Raw genomic sequence first — 21073 nt, 5'->3', positions numbered from 1 at the left:
GCATTATCCGTTCCAGTATGCATCTATGGAGTGTTAACGCCTCTAAGGCCGTATCCTCTCTAGTCAAAGGTGGCAATGATATCTCTAGGAGTCTCGTGAGTCGAAAGGCTCAAAACAATGTGACACACTACTAGGCGGCCGGTCCTCGCGGGCCGGTCGTCGCACGAGCCCGGTTTGCCGTACGGCAAACTCTGCCCGTCGTCGGGATCTCACCGCTTACGACGGCACGGCGTCTAACGGTCGAACATGAGTTTCGCGAGTTCGATGTCGAGACACGGAATCGTCTGTAGACGACTTAGGTACCTGGCGGGGTGTTGTACTCGGTAGAGCAGTTACCACGCTGCGATCTATGCATCGCGAAATATAAAGGAAAGAAGAGGAAATCCTTATTACAGTCGACCATTATTCTGATTTCTTCGAGCTGGACATCCTATCAGACATGTCAGCGGAAACACAAGTTTACACCTGTAAGAAGACATTCAGCAAACATGGAATACCACTTAGAGTATGTAGCGATAACGGCACCAACTTCGAAAACAAGCTGATGCGGAATCTGGGACAAGCTTGGGGTTTCGAGTTAGTGACTTCGGCTCCAAAACATCAGCAGGGCAATGGTAAATCAGAGGCCACTGTAAAAATTGCAAAAATGTTAGTAAAGAAAGCAAAGCGAAGCGGTCAGGATCTGTGGTATATGCTGCTGCACTGGAGAAACACGCCCAATAAGATAGGATCAAATCCAGTACAAAGACTCTATTCCAGAAGAACACGTTCAGGAGTACCCAGTGCCATCAATAATCTTCAGCCAAAAGTGGTAGCTGATGTACCTACAAAGATAGAGTTAAACAAGAGGAGAAGCAAATTCTATTATGATACAAAATCGAGGAATCTTCCGGAACTTGAAATAGGTCAACCTATTGCTGTGCAACTCCACCCCGATAGAAGTAACGCTTGGGACCAAGGAACAATTGAGAATAAACTAAGCAAAAGAGACTATATAGTAGAGGTGGACGGCGCAAGATATCGAAGAAACTTGGTACACATCAGACCGTTTTCCAAGGAGAACCATACCGAGATGCCTGCTGAGTTAAGGGACGGGTCAAAGACGGTGAATACAGCAGCTAAGAATCACAGATCAGAATCCCCAAAGAATGCGTCAATAGACATCGGATCACAATCTCAGAGGAGATACGTGAAACAGGAGATGTCTAACGAAGAGGAAGGCGGACAACTTTCGGATGAGACGATCGAGCATCGGGAGGAACATAAGCAGGAGGATCATTTAAGTATTTCACCAGAGAAAGAAGCTAAAGGCCTGCAAGCCGATATTAGACCAAAGAGAATTCGCAGATCTCCGAAAAGTTTAGAAGATTATATACTATATAAATAGACAGTAATCTCAAGTCAGTTTTTTTTTAAATTTTATCACTTTATTTAGTTTAAAGATCTCGTTTTTTTCTTTATCCTATATTAATTATAGCATAATCATCTATTTCTTTTAAAAATTAAAAGCAATAATATGTGTAAAAAAAAGGAGAAGATGTTAGGGTGGTACGCCTGACCAGGAGGCGCGAGAAAAGGCGCGAGCGGAGGTCACGAGATTGTACGACTGAGTCAAATATATCGAGTAAGCATATCCTGATTGCATAGTAATTATTTATCCTAGGCACTATAAAGCAGTTCTAATGGTTGGAAAATTGTCAGGAAGACAGTAATTAATTGTAAGTTTTAATTATACATTTTCCACGTTTACATTGACTTTGCACATTAAATCGGATATACGTAGTCTGTTTAAAAAGTAATGAGACTGAATTTTTTTCTCAACAACTAGTAACACTGTCAAAACGAAACTGCAGTGGATCGAAAGCTACATTCATACTCTACTTTCAGTTAAAATTTCAAGTCGATAACAATAACACTTGTGATTCTGCAATCATTTGTATAACAGTATGTTTGGGTGACGCGTCACGAAAATGGAACACAAGAAAATCGAGCAGCGTTATGCGAAGTTTGACACAGCAAATTATGTGTCAAATTTCAGGATAACATGACAGAGAAACATTTGAAAAGTGTTGACAGTGAGAATGATTAGTGATCAATTAAATTAAATTTGAATCACCAAATTGTTTATATCATTGTTGGCCCAGAACGGGATTCATCTTCATAATTTCACCGTCATCTAAAAATGCCTTGTACCCGGGATAGAATTTGATCTCTGTAAGTCTGTTTCAACTTCTTAAATGTTTCCATCGCATTGTCCTGGAGTTTGACATAGAATTTGGTCTCATAACGCTGCTCGATATTCTTATGTTCCATTTTTGTGACGTGTCACCCAAACATACTGTTATACAAATGATTGTAGAATCACAAGTGTTAATGTTATCGACTTGAAATTTTAACTGAAAGTAGAGTATGAATGTAACTTTCGATCCACTGCAGTCTCGTTTTGACAGTGTTTACTAGTTGTTGAGAAAAAAATTCAGTCTCACTACTTTTTAAACAGACCACGTAAATACTAAAGACATAAGAAACAAATATTTTCTACATGTAGCACATCTTATAAATGTACTCGCTGCAATTACATTTTGATTGTCGATTACAAAACAAACTTTAGTCGTATTTTCAAATAAAATTTCTTTCGATATTAATTTTGAATTTCCTTAAAGTATAGAATTTTGTACCTGTTAGAACGGTCATTTTTACGAAAGATATGTGTATAACATTATCATATTATTTAAGAAACTTGTAGAAAATGGATAAAATTTTAAAAATAAAAGTTAAAATATTTCTTTTATTTGACTATTGTTTTATGCAAAATATACTAAAAAATATAGGATACGTCACTAAATATATGCCAAATATTTATTTCTACGTAATAAATAAAATATACCTGCAAATTAAATAGTTAAAAAAGAAATAACAAAATAACAAAATAAAAAATAATAAAACAACGTAGGTTTCGATTCTAGGTTTCTGCTACTACTACTCTTGCGCTTACTGATTACGTCATAAATCACTTATAACGCTGCTTTCTTTATGTTTTATAATCTACAATATCTATATCACTGATTACTCCAAATTTCAGGTATAAAATAATACTATTTGCAAAACGCATTGGACGAAATGCTCGAATATGAATCAACTTATTTTCCACGTAGATTCATCACGTGCAAGAGAATAAAATCGATGATTAGTCAACCGTGCCCTCTTCTTGTAAGTATTTCTAACTTTTTACAAGTTATATAAGAAATAACTTCATAAAAAGCAGCTTTATGGAGTTTTGTTTTACAATTAGAGTATATAAAAATCATCATATCGTATATTAACAATGTTAATTAATTTAAACATTTTTTTTCAAATAATTGAATAACTAATTTATCTTCAGAGAAAAAAGAACTGTAATTACTTTACCTTGAGAGGGTTTGCAATCAGCATAATCTGCGTAATTGCGGATGGAGGGAGGAATGGATTATGCGCTGGCAACTTTGTTCCAGAAGGCGCCTGCAGTCTACATTTGCATTTCTATGCACAGTTATATAAAATTGAAGTTGTAAAAATATCTGTTTAATTAAATAATATATAATTTCTCGAACAATTTTGAAATTTATAAATCTTTGAATGTTAACATTTTTAATGTTAAGGACTTAAGGGGATCCTATAGTCGTCTGTAATACCGACATTTCTTTTAGCACAGATATCTTTTTTTTGGCTTTACGGATTTAAAAATCCTAAAAGTTGAAGCATATTCGGAAATAAAGGGCACACCACGTGATTTTATATCGAGAATAAAAATAATTTTAGGAACTGCATATAGCAATGCGTCAACTTGCGAAAACATTCGCTATATATAAAAATTCTACAATGTATTGTTACAAAAAGACTGTGGCGTGCCCAGCGGATTACATCCAAAAATACGATACCGTTGTCAGAATTAGGTTTAGACTCTAAACAAAAAAGTTATCTGTGCTAAAGCATTATTGCAAACGTGCACTAGCAATGATGACATGGAAAAGCAGTATTGCGTGTAGCGAGAGATGGCGCAGCAATCGAACAAAGACAGATGCCTCTTGTTAGACAAGGACAGATATAGATATATAACATACAAAACAGGATTAGAAATGTTGACATTACCGACGTCGAGGAAGTTCGGCCTCCACTATAGGATCCCCTTAAGACTCTGCCATTCTCTTGTCAGATTTTTTAACATTAAACTTATATTCCAAGAATTCTAAATTCCTAAGAGATTTAGAAAATTCTAAATCTTGAACATTTACCTTGGGTACAACTGCTTGAAATAAATAATTACTAAGTGGCTTTGGGTTTTTGCTCATTGTAGTAATTACTATTACAGATACATCTAATCTAGGGCTATCTTGAGCAAAATGAAGCACCACACTAATGCCATTTCTTTCCTCAATTACCGTTAGAGGTGGATTTATTCCTGTAAAGTAGTTGGCATTAGTTTCTTGAAATAACACATATATAATAACACATATGTAAGAAGTAAGAAATGTAAGTAGAATAAAGAAAATAAAAAATAAACACAAGGTATAAAACAATATTATAATATATAAATTTATCTAATAACCTGGCTTAATGTCTTCAAGGCAGATTGTGATATCAGTCAATGGTTTGATTTCAGGCTCAGTATTTTCTATCTTCGACATACCGTTACGTAATTGCATCATTTCCTGCTGCTGTATTTTTGCATTCATTATTTCTGAATTACTACTTTTCTTGCATAAATCAGCAGTTGCGTTAATTTGTGACGAATTTGAGGGTGCCAAAATGTCCATATTACTATTTTTTTCACAGTTTCTTGTATTTGGCTGTTCCATTGCGTTATGTTGTGACATGTTATTAGAATCGTAGGATAAATTTTGTTTTCGAATAGGATCATAGATACTTTTTGTCACGTTACTGCTTATTTTGCTGCAAAAATATCAAATTTTTTCTTTTAATTAAAATTTTTGGAATATATCATTTATACAAAATAAGATAGCTAAAGTGTCAAATTATTTTGTCTATTAAACAAACTATTTTAACAAAAAATACTTTAGATAATTCTTCAATATTGAGGATATAGTAACATTTAAGTAATCTTGAGTAACTTTGTGAAGGATACATCAAGGTCACCTTGAATTTTTTTGAATTCTCATTTTTTATTGCATATTCTTTCAGTTAACATTAAAATGTTTCAAAATCTATATGATTAAAAATTTTCATGAACAACTATCCAAACTATTAGTCACAGAAGTAACCGCTAGTAATTACAATATCTGAAGTATGCCTGAATATGCCATGTGGAAGCTAGGTTGGATTTATTCGTGTGCGCGCACGCACGCATCACATAAAATGTCAAAAATTCCCATTTGTTGCAAACTGTTTCTTTACAATTTTGTTAATCTATTAATGTTGACAATTATACATAATTAGATTTTTTTAAACTTTGTTAATTAGTATACTGATATACTCCAATTTTCTGGAAAATATTTTTTTAACCATTATTATTAGCCCTAGAATACCACACTTCCTAAAAGTCCTGATTTCACCATACTGTGTGTACGATACCCAGTGTACCTGCAATTATCAATAAATTTTCGAAAAGTCGATATTTTTAAACATGTTTTTTTTAACTTAAACGCGCGTTTTTTTTTAATTTAAACGCCAGAATGTCTGGAACGCGCCTATGTCATTATAATTGCGATTAATATTTAAAAATAAAAGTTAATTTTGGAAAAAGCCCGAGTAGTCCTGACAAAAAAACGCTATTTGCTTCCAAAAATTACTTTTCTTTTAACGTCGTATTATATAAAAAGTTTAATCATTTGTTGAAGGTAAAGGATGTGACTTTTCAGAAAAAAATAAGAAATAATGATTTCTTTAAAAAATACAATTGTCTAGACGTGACAAAAGTTGACTATGACGCAAAAGCACTTACATCACATGGGTGTAGCACACCCAATATTTTTTTATTGACATGCCATACATCTACTAAACGGTAGATAAGGCTGCGCAGGGTGAGGAGTCGTAGAGGGGGAACAATAGTTTACTTACCTTACTCCACTTTGATTCCCTAACTTTCACCATATAGAAATGGCGAGTATTTTAATAACAAATGTGGGTGTGCTACACTCACAGTGTGGTGTTCTAGGGTTAAAGAACATATCATTATAAATACTTAAACTTGTGAATGTAACAATAGTGTTTCACCTCATAATGTTAGTTTTCGTTAAAAAATAAATTAAATCTTTTTTAATAAGAAGATAGAGAGTAAACTAGGGGCCGATTGTGTATCTTGAAACGAGGTAGAAATTACAATAGTGAATAGATTTAGTAGATTTCGACAAATGAAATTATAGGTACCCTAGTGAATTTCCTCACTTTTATAATTTTTACCTCGTTTTAAGATACACAATTAACCCCCTGAACTTTATGTTCACCAGATTTAACACTAAGGTTGCTTGACCTTAACCCTAGAACACCACACTTGGTGCAGCATATCCACGTTTGTTATTAAAATGACCGCCGTTTCTATATAATAAAAGTTAGAAAATCAAAGTGGAGTGAAGTAAATAAACTTTTGTTCCCCCTCCATGACTCTTCATGCTGCGCAGCTTCATCTGCCGTTTAGTAGATGTATGGCATGTCAATAAAAAGAATATTGGGTGTGCTACACATATGTGTAGTGTGAGTGCTTTTGCATCCTAGTCAACTTTTGTCACGTCTAAATATATTTTTTAAAGAAATCATTATTTTTTATTTCTTTCTGAAAAAACATCCTTTACCTTCAACAAATGATTCGTCTTTTAATACAATACAACATTAAAAGAAAAAGTAATTTTTAGAAGCACTTTTTAGTGAGTCAGGACTCAAGTTTTTCCGAAATTAACTTTTGTTTTCAAATGTTAATTGTAATTACAATGAGGCGTAACTATAACAGGCGCGTTCCTGATATTCTGGCCTACAAATTAAAAAAAAATGTTAAAAAATATCGACTTTTCGAAAAGTTATTGATAATTAAAATTACACTGGGTATCATACATATAGTGTGGTGGAATCGCCGCCCCTTGAGGTGTTATAGGTGCCTGGGGGTTGGGCACACCCGTTTAGGGTGCGCCTCCCCGGTGGACCGCAGCGGTTTGTGTTACCGCTGCGGCGGTGTAGGCCACCGGGCCGTAATTTGTCCTGCGGCCTCCCCGAGTTGTCCGCTGTGTGCGGATTCGGGGTTGCCGACTGAGCATCGGATGGGGGTGGAGTGCGGCGAAGCAGGAACGGGGGGACGAGGGCCGCCGGCTCATCCGGGAGTTCTCCCGGGCGCACAGTGGGACATTTTGACGATCTAGGCGCTCAAAAATCTGAAACAAAATATCTACTCCAGTTTGTAATTTTTTTCGTTCAAGCTGACGTGGAATGATACTAGAAAACGTTTTTGAATGAGAAAGTAGTGTGTTTATTAGTTATTTATGGATAAAAAAGCGATTTTATGAACAAAGGTGATTTTCTAAAGAAAAAAAAATTTGAAATAAATTTAAACCTAAACATAAACTAAATGTAAACATAAACATAAACTTTGACATAATATTTTCATATTACTCTAAATCTGAATCACAGCTTTCATTAGAATTCGCCTCACTCTCGACGTTTTCCTGAGAGAGAGAGGGTGATCGTAATAACGGCAATATTTCGGATGAGCTAACCATGGAGCTGTACTGCTGCTGTACGGACAGCTCTGCCGCGGAGTACGACTTAACGATATTAGTACCGTGATCGGTGTTTCGATGTCTCCAACTATTTCGTCGTATCTACGTTATAATTAGGGCCCGGATGTTTAAGCGATTTCTCGGGTCGCGCGCGGAGCACCGCTACATGCGAGTTGTGTGCGTGCGCGTACATGTTTACGTTCAGCAGTCGCGCGCCAGAGAAGAATTGACGATCGTTACACATACAACTCGCACGCAGCGGTGCTCCGCGCGCGACCCGACAAATCGCCCGAACATCCGGGCCCTACAATTATAACGTAGATACGACGAAATAGTTGGAGACATCGAAACACCGATCACGGTACTAATATCGTTAAGTCGCACTCCGCGGCAGAGCTGTCCGTACAGCAGCAGTACAGCTCCATGGCTAGTTCAGCCATAACGTAAAATTTAATGTTTTGAAAACTTAAATACTTCTACATACTTTCGATATATGAAAAATCAATCCGTTATTTTATGGTATAACAAAGTAAAAGTCTACACGGTGCGCCTCGGCGCGCGCGTGCCAGATCGTATTATAGGCACATACATTTACAAAAACACGCACTATTTGAAAGATCGCAAAAAATCGCAAAATGTCTTTAATGTTTTGAAGACCTAAATACTTCTACTTTCTATCTATGAAAAGATCAATCCGCTATTTTGTGCTATAACAATATAAAAGTTTACATTTTGGCAAGATATATATCAAATTTTCATTTTCTGAACTGTATCTTGATCTATAAAAAACGAACCATCAGGATTACTAGAACAAAAGTGTATATATGTGTTTAGTTACCTTTAATCATGGAGTATACATAGTGTCAGGTGTAATAATTATGGTTACAGCTGTTTGCTTAAAATCGGCGAATAAAAGCAACTGATACTTATGACACGCCGAGCATCCGGTTCACTCGCTCGATAGTGAACAGTTTGAACATCTCTCATATCCGCTGTAGGCGTCATAAAGCGTAAAGAAATTTGTTTTTGCAAATGTTGAACCTTAATAATAACATTTGTTATAGCGCTAAATGTTTTTAAAAAAGTTTATTTTTGGACTTTTGAGCGCCTAGATCGTCAAAATGTCCCACTGTGGGGCGGCGGTTCCCCCTCCCCCCAAGGGGGGACGACTTAGGTCGTCGGTGGTCTGGCGGGCTGAGGGGGGGCTTGGGCGGTTCTCCTACGGGATTCCCGCCACGGATGCTCCCTTTGGCCCGCCGGGGGGTCAGGATCCTGGGATGCGTCCCTGGGTTCGGGCCCCCGGCCATTCCCTGCGGGGGTGCGGGGGGGAGCCCTCGTGGACACACGGGGGTTTCTCCCCCTCTGCCGCTCGGGGGGCGGGGGTGCGAGCGGCGTAACCGCACTACCGCTGCCGGTCCCGTAGTGGGATCGGTAACCCCCGACGAGGTGAGTGGCGGCTGGGGCTAACTCCCTCTAGTCGCCACAGGAGTTTCTGCCTTAGGGCGGTGGGGGGGGCTTCACCCCCCCCTCCACAGAGGCGGATCTGGCGCTGGGGGGCACTGGAAGTTTATAGTTAGTCCCCAGGGCCCCCCTGCGAAGGCGCCGAGGTGGAGTTCATGGGAGTTTTAGTGGGCAGGGCATGCATGCAGTATCTTCCGCGATGTGCATGCATGGAATCCCACACTCTCCCCGCTTCTCCCCGAAGGCGGGGGGGTCTTCCCCTTCGGGGGGCTACTGGGTAAACCTGCCGGAGGAGATAAGGGTTCCGGCCTCCCCTCTGGTGGGGATCCCAGTGGTTTGAAGATTTCTCCCATGTAAAAAAAAAAAAAAAAGTTTGGTGAAATCGGGACTTTTAGGAACAGATGATACCACTTTTGAGAAATTCACTATCATCACTTTTCTGAAATGGAAACCAACTTTTTTTTTTAACGTAAGTTGTAGGACTCGAGATAAATCCCTATAACTCAGTAAAAATAGTTTCCAGTTCATGGAAAAGAATTTAATATCTACAATATCGTTTTGAAAAAGTCTCAATATCAACAAGAAAAATATAAAAATTAAAAGTTTTTTTAAGTTTGAAAAAATTGTAAAATTTTAAAATGATTTTGATGTGCCTTTCACATCCATGTTATAAATGTTATTATCTGACATCCGCCCTACTTTTGTCTAAAGAATTTTGTCGAAGCATTTTTTTGCTAAAATACTTCGATTAACGAGTAAAATAACTTATCAAAAATGAAGATTAATCCGCCAATAGAAATTTAAAACAGGATTAAATCGACGCAAATGGCGAGTAACAATAACGCTCAATCACGACGTTTCGACCCGGGGGATTGGGTCCTTCTCAAGTGTCTTGTAACAAAAAAACTGTAACGCCTGAATTAGTTGGAATTCTAACAATATTATGACGGAAATAATTAGATGTCCTACCTATAAGATGGCATGGAACTATCGCTCTCGCGTGAACATCTTAGGAATACGAAGATTTTGACCGAAAAATTCCTTCCCTGATAACCTAATCAGTAGACAAATCAATGCTAGATTGAAACAACTCCATCACCCTCGTGACAATGGTGACAAAGAACGCATCGATACTTTTGACGCTCGGAGATACCTAGCCATACCTTTTGTCAAAGGTCTCAGCGAGGATATACGTTTCACGCTGAATAAAGTAGGTCTCGATACGGTATACACCATCCCGAAGAAGCTTGATGTAATAATCAAAAAAGGAAAAGATACGCTCGATAAGAACCGTGAAACTGAACTTGTGTATAGGATAAACTGCGGTAATTGTGACGCGTCGTACATCGGGCAGACGAAAAGACATCTGCAAACACGTATTAAGGAGCACCAGAACGACATCAGGAAGGATGACGGATGCCGTTCGGTGGTAAGCGAGCACCGTGTATCTTGTCGGCATGATTTTAAATGGTCTGACGTAGACATACTGCATAAAGAAAAGAATGTCAGAAAGCGTGAAATAGCGGAAATGTTTTTTATCAAAAGTCAAGCGAATACCATCAACTTGCAAAAAGATACCGAAAATCTAAATCCAATATACGACAAAGTCATCTCTTGTATATAAACCCGCTATGTTTACTCTTTTAACCTTATAACAATTAACGTCTCGTAAACGTGTCAGTTGCTTGCTTGCCCCCGACCGTTCATCTTCCAGCTGTGTGACTCCGTTTAACCGTTCTTTGTGCATTGCGCATTAACATTATGAAATCTACATCAAAGTGCTCTACGATACCGAACATGTAATTACTCATCACTCTACTTTTTATTATTTTTTATTTTTACTTGACAACGACCATTAACGGAAAGGTTTTTTATTTAGCTTTTGACATATGACTTTTTCGGTCAAAATCTTCGTATTCCTAAGATGTTCACGCGAGAGCGATAGTTCCATGCCATCTTATAGGTAGGACATCTAATTATTTCCGTCATAATATTGTTAGAATTCCAACTAATTCAGGCGTTACCGTTTTTTTGTTACAAGACACTTGAGAAGGACCCAATCCCCCGGGTCGAAACATCGTGATTGAGCGTTATTGTTACTCGCCATTTGCGTCGATTTAATAAAGATTCCTGTTTAAAATAACTTAACACTTTAGCTATCGTACACTATATATAAAATAATGCCTAGAAAATTGAATGAAAACCTTTCTACATCAGAGAGAGATTTCTAGTTTTTAATAATTTTATTTAGGGTTTAAAAATCAATATCTATAGACATACTTACCCTTGTGACGAACGTGTACTTGATACTGTGCACGACAAACTTTGTTTAAGTAAAGTTTCTCCCAATTCATTCAATTCTTCCAATGCTTTTGCTTTACTGTCTATTTTTTCTTCATCAGTATTGATAACTTCGTCTACGGAATATTATTTATAAAAATAATACAATGAATAAGCACACATATACAGGGTGTAACCGGATCTACGGAACAAAGAACGATGGATAAAATAGGCCGATTTCTGCTTAAAAAGTACAACAAAAGTTATGCATGTAATCTTTAATTTTACACAGTTTAAACGGATAAAAATACTATCATCGTATTCAGCGACCCAAAAAACATAAGATTACATATATAACTTACGTTACACTTTTTAGGCAGAAATCGGCCTATTTTATTTATCGTCCATTTTGAAATATTTAGTTTCTTCAGTAAAAAAAGTTATAAAACTAAATACAAGTTATAAACTATAATACAAGTAATTAAATACTTGGAACAAAATTGTCGCTAGTCGAATTCAAAAAGTAAAGAGAAACAGGAGGGAGCATTTAGTGTTAGCGAAACGGACGGAAGTGACTATATATTTCAGCATAAAAAGTGGCCTCTCAAGATGGCCGCAAAAATTGAATGATTTTAATTATTAACTTATAAAATATTATCCCATAATTTGAGCTGTTATTGTTATGCCACAGGTCTGATAGTGGACCATGATGCTCTTATATCTCACAATTAACACTTATTTACAATTTTTTTGCGTTGATAAACGTAAAAAAGTGGACTCTCAAGATGGCTGCCTGACGTACTTCCGTCCGCGATTTGCCTATCTCTCACTACCGATACATTCCTCCCTCCTGTTTCTCTTTAGTCAAATTATTGTACTATTAAAAGTAGAGCTCGGAATACGCAGGTATCTGAGTACCTGCCCGCTCGTCCGTTACCATTGTATACAAATCTGGACTGGTTCCGCGGGTACCCCGATAATTCGTGTACCCGTACAATGCGGGTACCCGCGGAATCGGTCCAGATCCGTATACAATGGTAATGAGTGAGCAGGCGGGTACTCGGATACCCGGTTCTTTTTCCGAGCTCTAATTACTTAAGTGACTTATTTCGACCTCTTTAAAGCAAATTTTGACTATTTTCCCACAGATTTAGACGGATGCTACCATCGTATTCAGTGACACAAGAATGCCAAAATACACAAGATTACATGCATAATTGCACTTTTTGGCAGAAATCGGCCTATTTTATTTATCGTCTATTAGGGGATAGGTCTCACCAAAAGAATCAATTTTTGTTCAGAAACCCGTGTCCTCTAACGCGTTCTTGAAGAGTTACATGTCTTTGTTCAGATCACCTGTGAGATAGATGATAGGCAATCGGTATCATGACAGCATTGCGCATGACGTCTGACAATACTAGTCCATATGTTAATTTTGCTGTTTTAAAAATTTTATTTACACATATTTTATTTACACGGGTTTCTTAACAAAAATTGATTCTTTTGGTGAGACCTACCACCCCCTAAAGTTTGTCCCATGAATCTTGCTACATCCTGTATAACGAATAAATGTAAGATGAAAAAAAACATCCCAGATAGCAACGTGTCTGCATTGTTGCTGGCATGTTGCCGACAACATAGTATGTGTTGCTACCAGAATTGTGGCAACTGAGTCCGCATTTGTCGGCAAGTTGATGCCTTCACGATATAACAATTTTGTATAGCAACATGCCAGCAACTTGTTGGCAACTTATGCTGCGGTCTAAAATCGTCTGATGCAAAATTCGAGCTGTTGCTGTCATGTTGCTGTAATAATTCATAGGATCACACAATGCTATCATATTGCTAGCAACGCGAAGTAAATTTGATGCTGTTCTCTTGCCGACAAATTGCTGGCAATACATATATCCAATGTTGCCTGCGTGTTGCTTCAAATATTAAATTACTCGAAATTAATTGAAGCAAATATACGGCAAGTTGCCAGCATCATAAGCAATCACAGGTTTGCGCAATTTTACTCACACACAGACACGCTTTGCTATCTGGAAATATAATTGCTTCAATATTTTATAAGTCTCTGATTTTTGTATTAAATTTTTTCAATTATTATTTATGCTTACTTTTTTTATTCATAGGCGAGATACTGATTGGTTGCATTATGGTGTTTGGCATCAAGAAACTTGTTTCAGACTTGACTGGTTTCTCCAGTGTATTAAAGATATCTCCTAGCACATCCATATCTGAGCGATGGTCTTTACATGATATACCCTGCGTCGTGCTTAAACTGCTCTTACAAGGAACAGTGTCAATAGGAGACAATAGATCCAGAAGGGATGGTTCATTGTAAATCGACTTAGAAGCTTCTGTCGCAGAAGATTTGGGAAATTGCCCAAGGATGATAACAGATGTATATTTCTCAAAGACTTGATTCAACTCATCGCTAGCAGCTAGTACATCACCTAATGTTATAGAATACATAAAAATTCAATTAAAAAGATTAAACCGAAAGTACATTTTTATTTCGCCAACAAATAATAAATTAAAATTCATTTAATCGACTACAATTGGCTAATCGTCATGACGATTCGACCATTGGTTTTGGTCCTATTAATCGTCAAGACATTAATAATCTTTGATACTTATATAGGGTGTAACAAAAAGGTTGTCCGTTACTTTAAGGATGAATAGTAGGGGAGACCGGGGCGAAGTCGTCACTATTTTTTCGGTGCCGATTTTTAACAAAACAAATAATTTTAGTAAAATGTGGTATACCGTTGTAAAGAGTGAACCCTTGGCTACAAAATTTATACGGACATTTTTGGTCTACGTCGCTTTGTTTAACTGATATAGAGTGAAAACGACAAAGGTGCAAAAATTGAAATGTCAAAATGGCCGGGGCGGAGTCGTTACTCCATTCTCGGACTGAATTTTAAATAAAAATTCATAATTCCGATCATGAAAAATGCTAGGATACATTTTATTATTTTTTAATAGAAAAATGGAAACATAATTAAAAACACGATGGCGGAAAATAATTACAAGAAAAGCGCACACACTTATGTGCCCTACGCTCGCACGTTTCTCGTCAGCTCTATTCTGTCATCTCTGAGCACACGCAGCACATATCCAAGTCCTCGCCGGAATCCGACCGCTGCTGCTTCTTTGACTTTGATTTTCGCCGGAAGCCTCCATGATATGGCTTGGTGACGACTTCGCCCCGACACATATTTTAAGTTTAATCGCTCATAAAATATTAGAAATCAACGAAAATAAAAAAATTTCACTGGATTCGTGTTCAGCATGCATTACTCTTCAGAATCACTTATCTCGAGATTTGGAGAGACAATATTTAAAATTTTTAAAATTTTCGACGCGCAAAAAATTTTACTTTTGACTTCCGAAAACACGTTTGCCTCGATAAGAATCATAACTTGGCGCATAACCTCACTTAACTCCGTTGGTCACGTGGGCATCATAAGCCGCGTTTACAGTATGAATGGCGAGTTCACACAACATACAGATTTCAAGATAATTGCAATGACGACTCCGCCCCGGTCTCCCCTACATATCAAAATACATATCACACGTACAAATGTGAAAAATATATAGATTTTTAGTCTTAAAATACGTAATTGTGGCTTAAATTTTTTGAACTGATTATATTATTAACAGAATTTTCTAGACGACAGTTTAGTGAGTTTAGAAAATTCTGTTAATAATAAACTGTCGTCTAGAAAATTCTGTTAATAATATAAAATCTACCGAGTAAATCGTTAGGTTTAAATATAACAAGATACCAAGCATTTCGACATTGCCCTGAGTTTCGTTGGCGAGTCTCAACAAAATAGGTTTCAGTCGCTCGCATGCTTGATACAACTCCTTCATCAATTCAAGATCCTCTGCACTGGTTTCATTCTGATTATATGAATCTAACATTTCTGACAGTAGCATTACATTGTTTTGCACGGATTCTAATTCCATTCCTCTTCGCGAGTTTAACTGAAGTCGTTCCTCATCCTGCAAAATTAGATATTTATAATGAAAATCTTTGAAAAACATGTAAATTAAGAAAAAGATGTAAATTAAGAAAAAGATTTAATAAAAGTCCGGAACAAAAAATATGAAGAATAAAGTATTTGAATCTCAACCTTTCTAAACATCTCATTCCAAATATTTTTCTGAAACTAAATACCTCTTTCACCATAAACTTGATCAGTCGGTTTGCAGTCTGTAGATCAGAAGGATCCTTACTATGAAGTAATCTACGCAAATGCCTTGACATTTCTTCATTTTCAAATATATTATTTTTTATTTTAGACGATTTTTGAATTTCTTCACTGTTTGCCATTATAAATGCTGCATCCTCCTGTAATTCGTTTTTATCCCATATTGCAAATTTGTAATAACTAATTTGAACATTGAAGTCTGAGATCATGAACATGGTGTAGTATAGATCAAAATAAAACACATTTTTATAAATGCTCTTATGCATGTTAAAGGGTAAATTCCATTGAAGAAAATTAACTTTTATGTTTCTAAATGTCTCTATATAGTCTATATCATTGAAATATACGATAAGAGATATGTAAAACTGTTTTAAACAAAATTCTTATGGTATTTTATAACGATGTATTTATGTATTTTAACACTTCTTATTTACGCTAGTTTAGTAAAAATATTTTGTTAAAGATATTGCTGATTTCCTTCCATAGCAATGTATGTCATGCATCAATATTTTGTGGACTGTCAAAGATATCTCATTAAATATTTGTGGAGTATTTCGAATTTTGTCACAAAAATAATACGATTTTAGAGTACTTCTACATTAACAATATCATAAGAATATCATAAACAAGAATCTTGAAATATTTCCAAAATTAAAAATCAGATTTAAATCAAGATGTAGATTATGTTATTGATCTTTCTCTGCCATGCTGATCACTGTAATTACTATTAACTCTGTTGTAAACAAAAAGTATTTATAACCCCGAAAATTGTATGACTTTATTTTTATCAATGAGTAAAATATATCATTATTTTTTTAATATAAGGCGACAAAATTGGGATTCCATTGTTTTTGATAGATGACAGTTCCACATCAAACTATCTAACCACGAGATTAGAGACTAACTGCATATTTTGTTGTGCTTTTAGTATTATCAAGTTAGAAAGACAAGAATATATCTGCAAACACAATTATCAGACTATACATAAATATAACAACTAATAAAGATATAACCTCAATGACTCCTTGCTTCTTCAACATCTCGTAAGCCTCCTTAATTTTTGATTCGCGAGGATATTCTCTGATCCATACATAAAGAAGTTGCAAAACTTTTTGCCGTACACTCACTGTAGTGCGATTACCTAAATATTTTGGCGAGACCAATTTTATCATCTCATTAAGAAAACGGAATTTACCAACTTCCGCATGAAATAACGGACCACATCTCTTCATACAAGTATCTAGTAACTGAAAAACAAAAATCTATAGAATTTGTGTACAAGTGTATTTGCAAAAAAATATATATATATATAAATTTCGTTCTCAAAATGTTAAGATCAAAGCATTATCTTGTATTACCTTATTAAGTTATATATTAATTGCTTTAAAATTCAATTCACATTAGAAGTAGCATAGGATTACTAATATAAATGTCTTATTAATAATATTATGCTACCTATCTAATTTTATTACTAATAAATTTAAATATTCTATTTAATAACTATATGAGTAGTTATTATTGGACTAATGTGCAACATATATAAAGACAACATACCGAAAGTGCTTGTAGTGCTTCTGATTCATTAAGTGATTGAATTTGCGTTGCCAATAACTTGATACCTATTTGTATACCCTCTGTTTCTTTAGTAAGCATCACACAGAATGCTTCGATGGCTGCTACGTCTGGCTTCTGATTTTGTGGATTTGTAATCCTCTCTACAGTATTTTATATATATAAATATATATATTTATATAGACAATCTATTTATATAGAAAGAGATACACAGTCCTGCCATATAAATGGCTATCTTCTTTATTTCCAAAGTAAAAAACTATACATATACATATATACTATACATATGTATATATATTTACATATACTATATATATATACACTGGGCAACAAAATTATCGCAACAAAAATTTACGTAAAAAATTTGCCCAACTTCAAATAAGCATAACTCCGCGAAAAATTGTCATATCTGAAAGATTTTTTTTTCATTTTAAAGGGTGAAGTCTGTATTTTAAGGAACCATTGTTAGATTTGAATTTAGCCTCCCGCCCTCCCGCCGTTCTTCCAAAAGTAAGGACGTGTTACGTCTCCAAAAAATTGCATACTTGACACATTCTACGGAGTAGAATGAATTTTTTTCGTAACTATCATGGCAACCATCGTAAAATATGGACTTTTCCCTGCAAATTAAAAAAAAAATTAAGTCCGTACGATTTTTTTTCGCCGAGTTATGGCTTATCAAAGTTACCTATGCATTTTTGTGCATTTAATCACCGCCAACATTAGTATTACCCGATGAACACTTCGGGGAGGTTATTGGTCGGATTTTGCCTATCGTGTATGTGTGTGTGTGTTAGCAGAGATTTGCGCAAACTAATTTTTATTCAAACGAGGCATTGTTACGATTTTGTCTTTTGGTTCCGAATGAGCAATACAATACAGTGACTGCAATACTGTGAAGTTTTGTAATACTGAAGTAAGTAACTTCACAGAACATTACTTCTGTAAGTATAACTTCACAGTATTGCAATCACTGTATTGTATCGTTAATTCGAAAACAAACGACAAAATCGTAACAATTCCTCGTTTGAATGAAAATCAGTGTGCCCAAATCTCTGCTAACACATACACACACACACACACACACACACACACACGATAGGCAAAATCCGACCAATAACGTCCCCGTAGTGTTCATCGGGTAATACTAATGTTGGCGGTGATTGAATGCACAAAAATGCATAGGTAACTTTGATAAGCCATAACTCGGCGGAAAAAAAATCGTACAGACTTAATTTTTTTTTAATTTGCAGGGAAAAGTCCATATTTACGATGGTTGCCATGATAGTTACGAAAAAAATTCATTCTACTCCGTAGAATGTGTCAAAGTATGCAATTTTTTGGAGACGTAACACGTCCTTCCTTTTGGAAGAACGGCGGGAGAGCGGGAGGCTAAATTCAAATCTAACAATGGTTCCTTAAAATACAGACTTCACCCTTTAAAATGAAAAAAAAATCTTTCAGATACGACAATTTTTCGCGGAGTTATGCTTATTTGAAGTTGGGCAAATTTTTACGTAATTTTTGTTGCGATAATTTTGTTGCCCAGTGTATAACTTTTTATCATGGTATGGATATTTTAATATACAAAAAATTATAGCATTATTTGAAACAAGTACAATGTATGACTTATTGGAATTATAAGACAATTTATACAAGTTTTATTGATTTGAAATTTGCACGCTATTTCTACTTTTTATTTCTAATTTTCAATACAAAAGGACCCCGTACAAACCAATGGAAAGTAGCCCTAGTCAAATTAGCTGAAGTTTTAGTATGATAAAGTTCAGACTATCCTGATCAAAAATCTCAATGGCTGCAAGTTCAGAAAATGCCGAGTTTCCGAGATACTTGGTCTCAAAGTGTTGAAATCGACGATGATTTTTCTTTTATTCATGAATTGTCATCATCTATTTCAACACTTTGAGACCAAGTATCTCGGAAACTGACATTTTCTGAACTTGCAGCCCTTGAGACTTTTGATCAGGACAGTCTGAATTCATCATACTAAAACTTGACTGAGCTAATTTGACTGGGGTCACTTTTCCATTGGTTTTGTGCGGAGTCCTTCTAATTTCTGTATTGGCTGACATATAACACGCTATCATCTGCATCAATATAAAAGTTGAGAAGCCATATTGTACAAGCAAAAATAGAAAGATAGAAGTTATCTATAAAATTTTGAATCAATAAAATATATATGATTTATAAAATAATTATGCCAAATCATACATTATTGTACTTATTTCAAATAGTGTTACAATTGTTAATTCCGCTTATAAAAAAGCCGTGTAAGAAATTGTATTGTTGACATTTTTCCACGATGCTGATTGGTTCTCTCATTGCGCTGACTTCGTGAGCATCTGTCATCGCATATTTTGACAGTTTTATATATCAAGGGTTAATAGTGTAATAATAATAGTATAAAAGCTAAATAGCGCGCGCGAAGCGCGCGTCTGTGATGTCTAGTACATCAAGATATCCATGTAACAATAAACAAATTATACATCTCCAATTTCTAATATAGATAACTTTTATGAATGACTATGTTTACAAATACATTCAACTTGAAATGTTTAATTTGTTACGATCTTGTATTTCTTACTACGCCCACTTCTTTAGGAAATAAAGAAGTGACCACTTACAATGGAATACTGTGCGTACATGTATTTGTATGTACATGTATATAATACAAACAAATATTACAGCAAAATAAATGTGAGTTGAATTAATATTTAAAATCTGCCACATTTAAACAGAAGCAAAAACATTGTAAATTAATTGTGTAACTCATATCATACTCACGTATTAGAGCTTCTAAGCTAGTAGTCACCACGTCCATGCTGAAAATCGTAATTATTAACGTTGTATATAATTCCCAGACTTACAGAAGACTAAAACAAAGTTTACACATTTTATGTCGGAAATATTTCTGTGGAAATATTTCAATTATCACTCAGGACAAGTAACAGAATCACAAATTGTTGTATTATACCGTATCAATAAATCTTGTCAACTATTTCTACTTTTCTATTATCTGTTTTCATTTAATATAAAATATCGATTTTAGCCACTATATTGTACTTAATTTATTATTTACTTGCTTTATAAGTGACTTTTCAACATAGAACAGCTGTTTCTATTACAGGAAACATCTCACTTTTCTTTATAGTGTTGTATGCATGTATGTATGTACATATGTAATAGTGGTAGTAGAGCCCCCTATAGTGGGTGCTTTCATTTAGCGACTCAAGGTGCGTTTTCACTCTTGTCGAGATGGCCATACGGTAACAGACTTTTGATTGGTCCGCCATTTCTCCTCAAAAGCAAGAGAAACAGAAAGAGAAAAGGCTATCGCACACTAGAGTCCTATATTAGGGCCAATTCCTTTTAGTGACACAAGTCGACACAAGTGTCGTTCTGTCTTTGTTATTCATTGAATGCCAAGAAGGATAGAACGATGTTTGTGTCGACTTGTGTCGCTAAAAGGAATTGGCCCTTAGTAGAGAGACGCATGGTGGGAAGTAATATTACGCAAACTTGTTCCTCCTTCTGATTGGTCGGTTATAGACCAATAGACAGCAGGGAGTAGAAATCAGAAATCATGTATAAATGCAGAATAAACAGTGACACAGGCAACAGACACAGAGTTTCCGTCACGTTGGAAATTCTGTGCCTATTGCCTGTTGCCAACCAATCATAGTATTCGAATTTTTTAGGTTGTAATTAACGATTTTTTGGTTATTCCCTGTTCCTATTGCCTGTTGCCTGGCATTGTGCAAGGGGCTTAATATCGTAGGGGTATACGAGCACAAGATGGCGACGGCAGCAAAG

At 35.7% G+C, this 21073-nt stretch overlaps 1 protein-coding gene across 10 annotated transcripts in view; it reads right to left on the bottom strand.

Moving 5' to 3' along the window:
- Nucleotides 1-20438, bottom strand: part of Gga (ADP-ribosylation factor-binding protein Gga) — a 195070-nt gene extending 174632 nt beyond the window's left edge. For 7 of the 10 annotated variants that reach the window (XR_011720328.1, XR_011720329.1, XR_011720330.1 and 4 more), the window contains exons 1-11: nucleotides 20344-20438; nucleotides 20045-20082; nucleotides 17222-17382; nucleotides 16681-16914; nucleotides 15634-15807; nucleotides 15239-15458; nucleotides 13562-13900; nucleotides 11446-11578; nucleotides 4586-4929; nucleotides 4272-4438; nucleotides 3409-3519 (exon numbers count right to left, since the gene is read on the bottom strand). Coding sequence is in view for 7 of the 10 variants with exons in the window: in XM_071719469.1 (XP_071575570.1) it covers nucleotides 3409-3519; nucleotides 4272-4438; nucleotides 4586-4929; nucleotides 11446-11578; nucleotides 13562-13900; nucleotides 15239-15458; nucleotides 15634-15807; nucleotides 16681-16914; nucleotides 17222-17382; nucleotides 20045-20081 (1920 nt within the window). In the remaining 3 variants the exon portion in view is untranslated. Of the gene's footprint in view, nucleotides 1-3408; nucleotides 3520-4271; nucleotides 4439-4585; nucleotides 4930-11445; nucleotides 11579-13561; nucleotides 13901-15238; nucleotides 15459-15633; nucleotides 15808-16680; nucleotides 16915-17221; nucleotides 17383-20044; nucleotides 20083-20339 lie in introns of all 10 variants that reach the window. The other 3 variants (XM_071719467.1, XM_071719471.1, XM_071719472.1) reach the window with 3 other exon arrangements.
- Between the last annotated feature and the right edge of the window lie 635 nt (nucleotides 20439-21073).

The sequence above is a fragment of the Temnothorax nylanderi genome, unplaced genomic scaffold (assembly GCF_030848795.1).
Source record: "Temnothorax nylanderi isolate EJ_2023f unplaced genomic scaffold, tnyl_v1.0 TNYL_tig0296_pilon, whole genome shotgun sequence".
Taxonomy (NCBI): Eukaryota; Metazoa; Arthropoda; class Insecta; order Hymenoptera; family Formicidae; genus Temnothorax; species Temnothorax nylanderi.
This window is presented reverse-complemented; position numbering and strand designations above follow the sequence as displayed.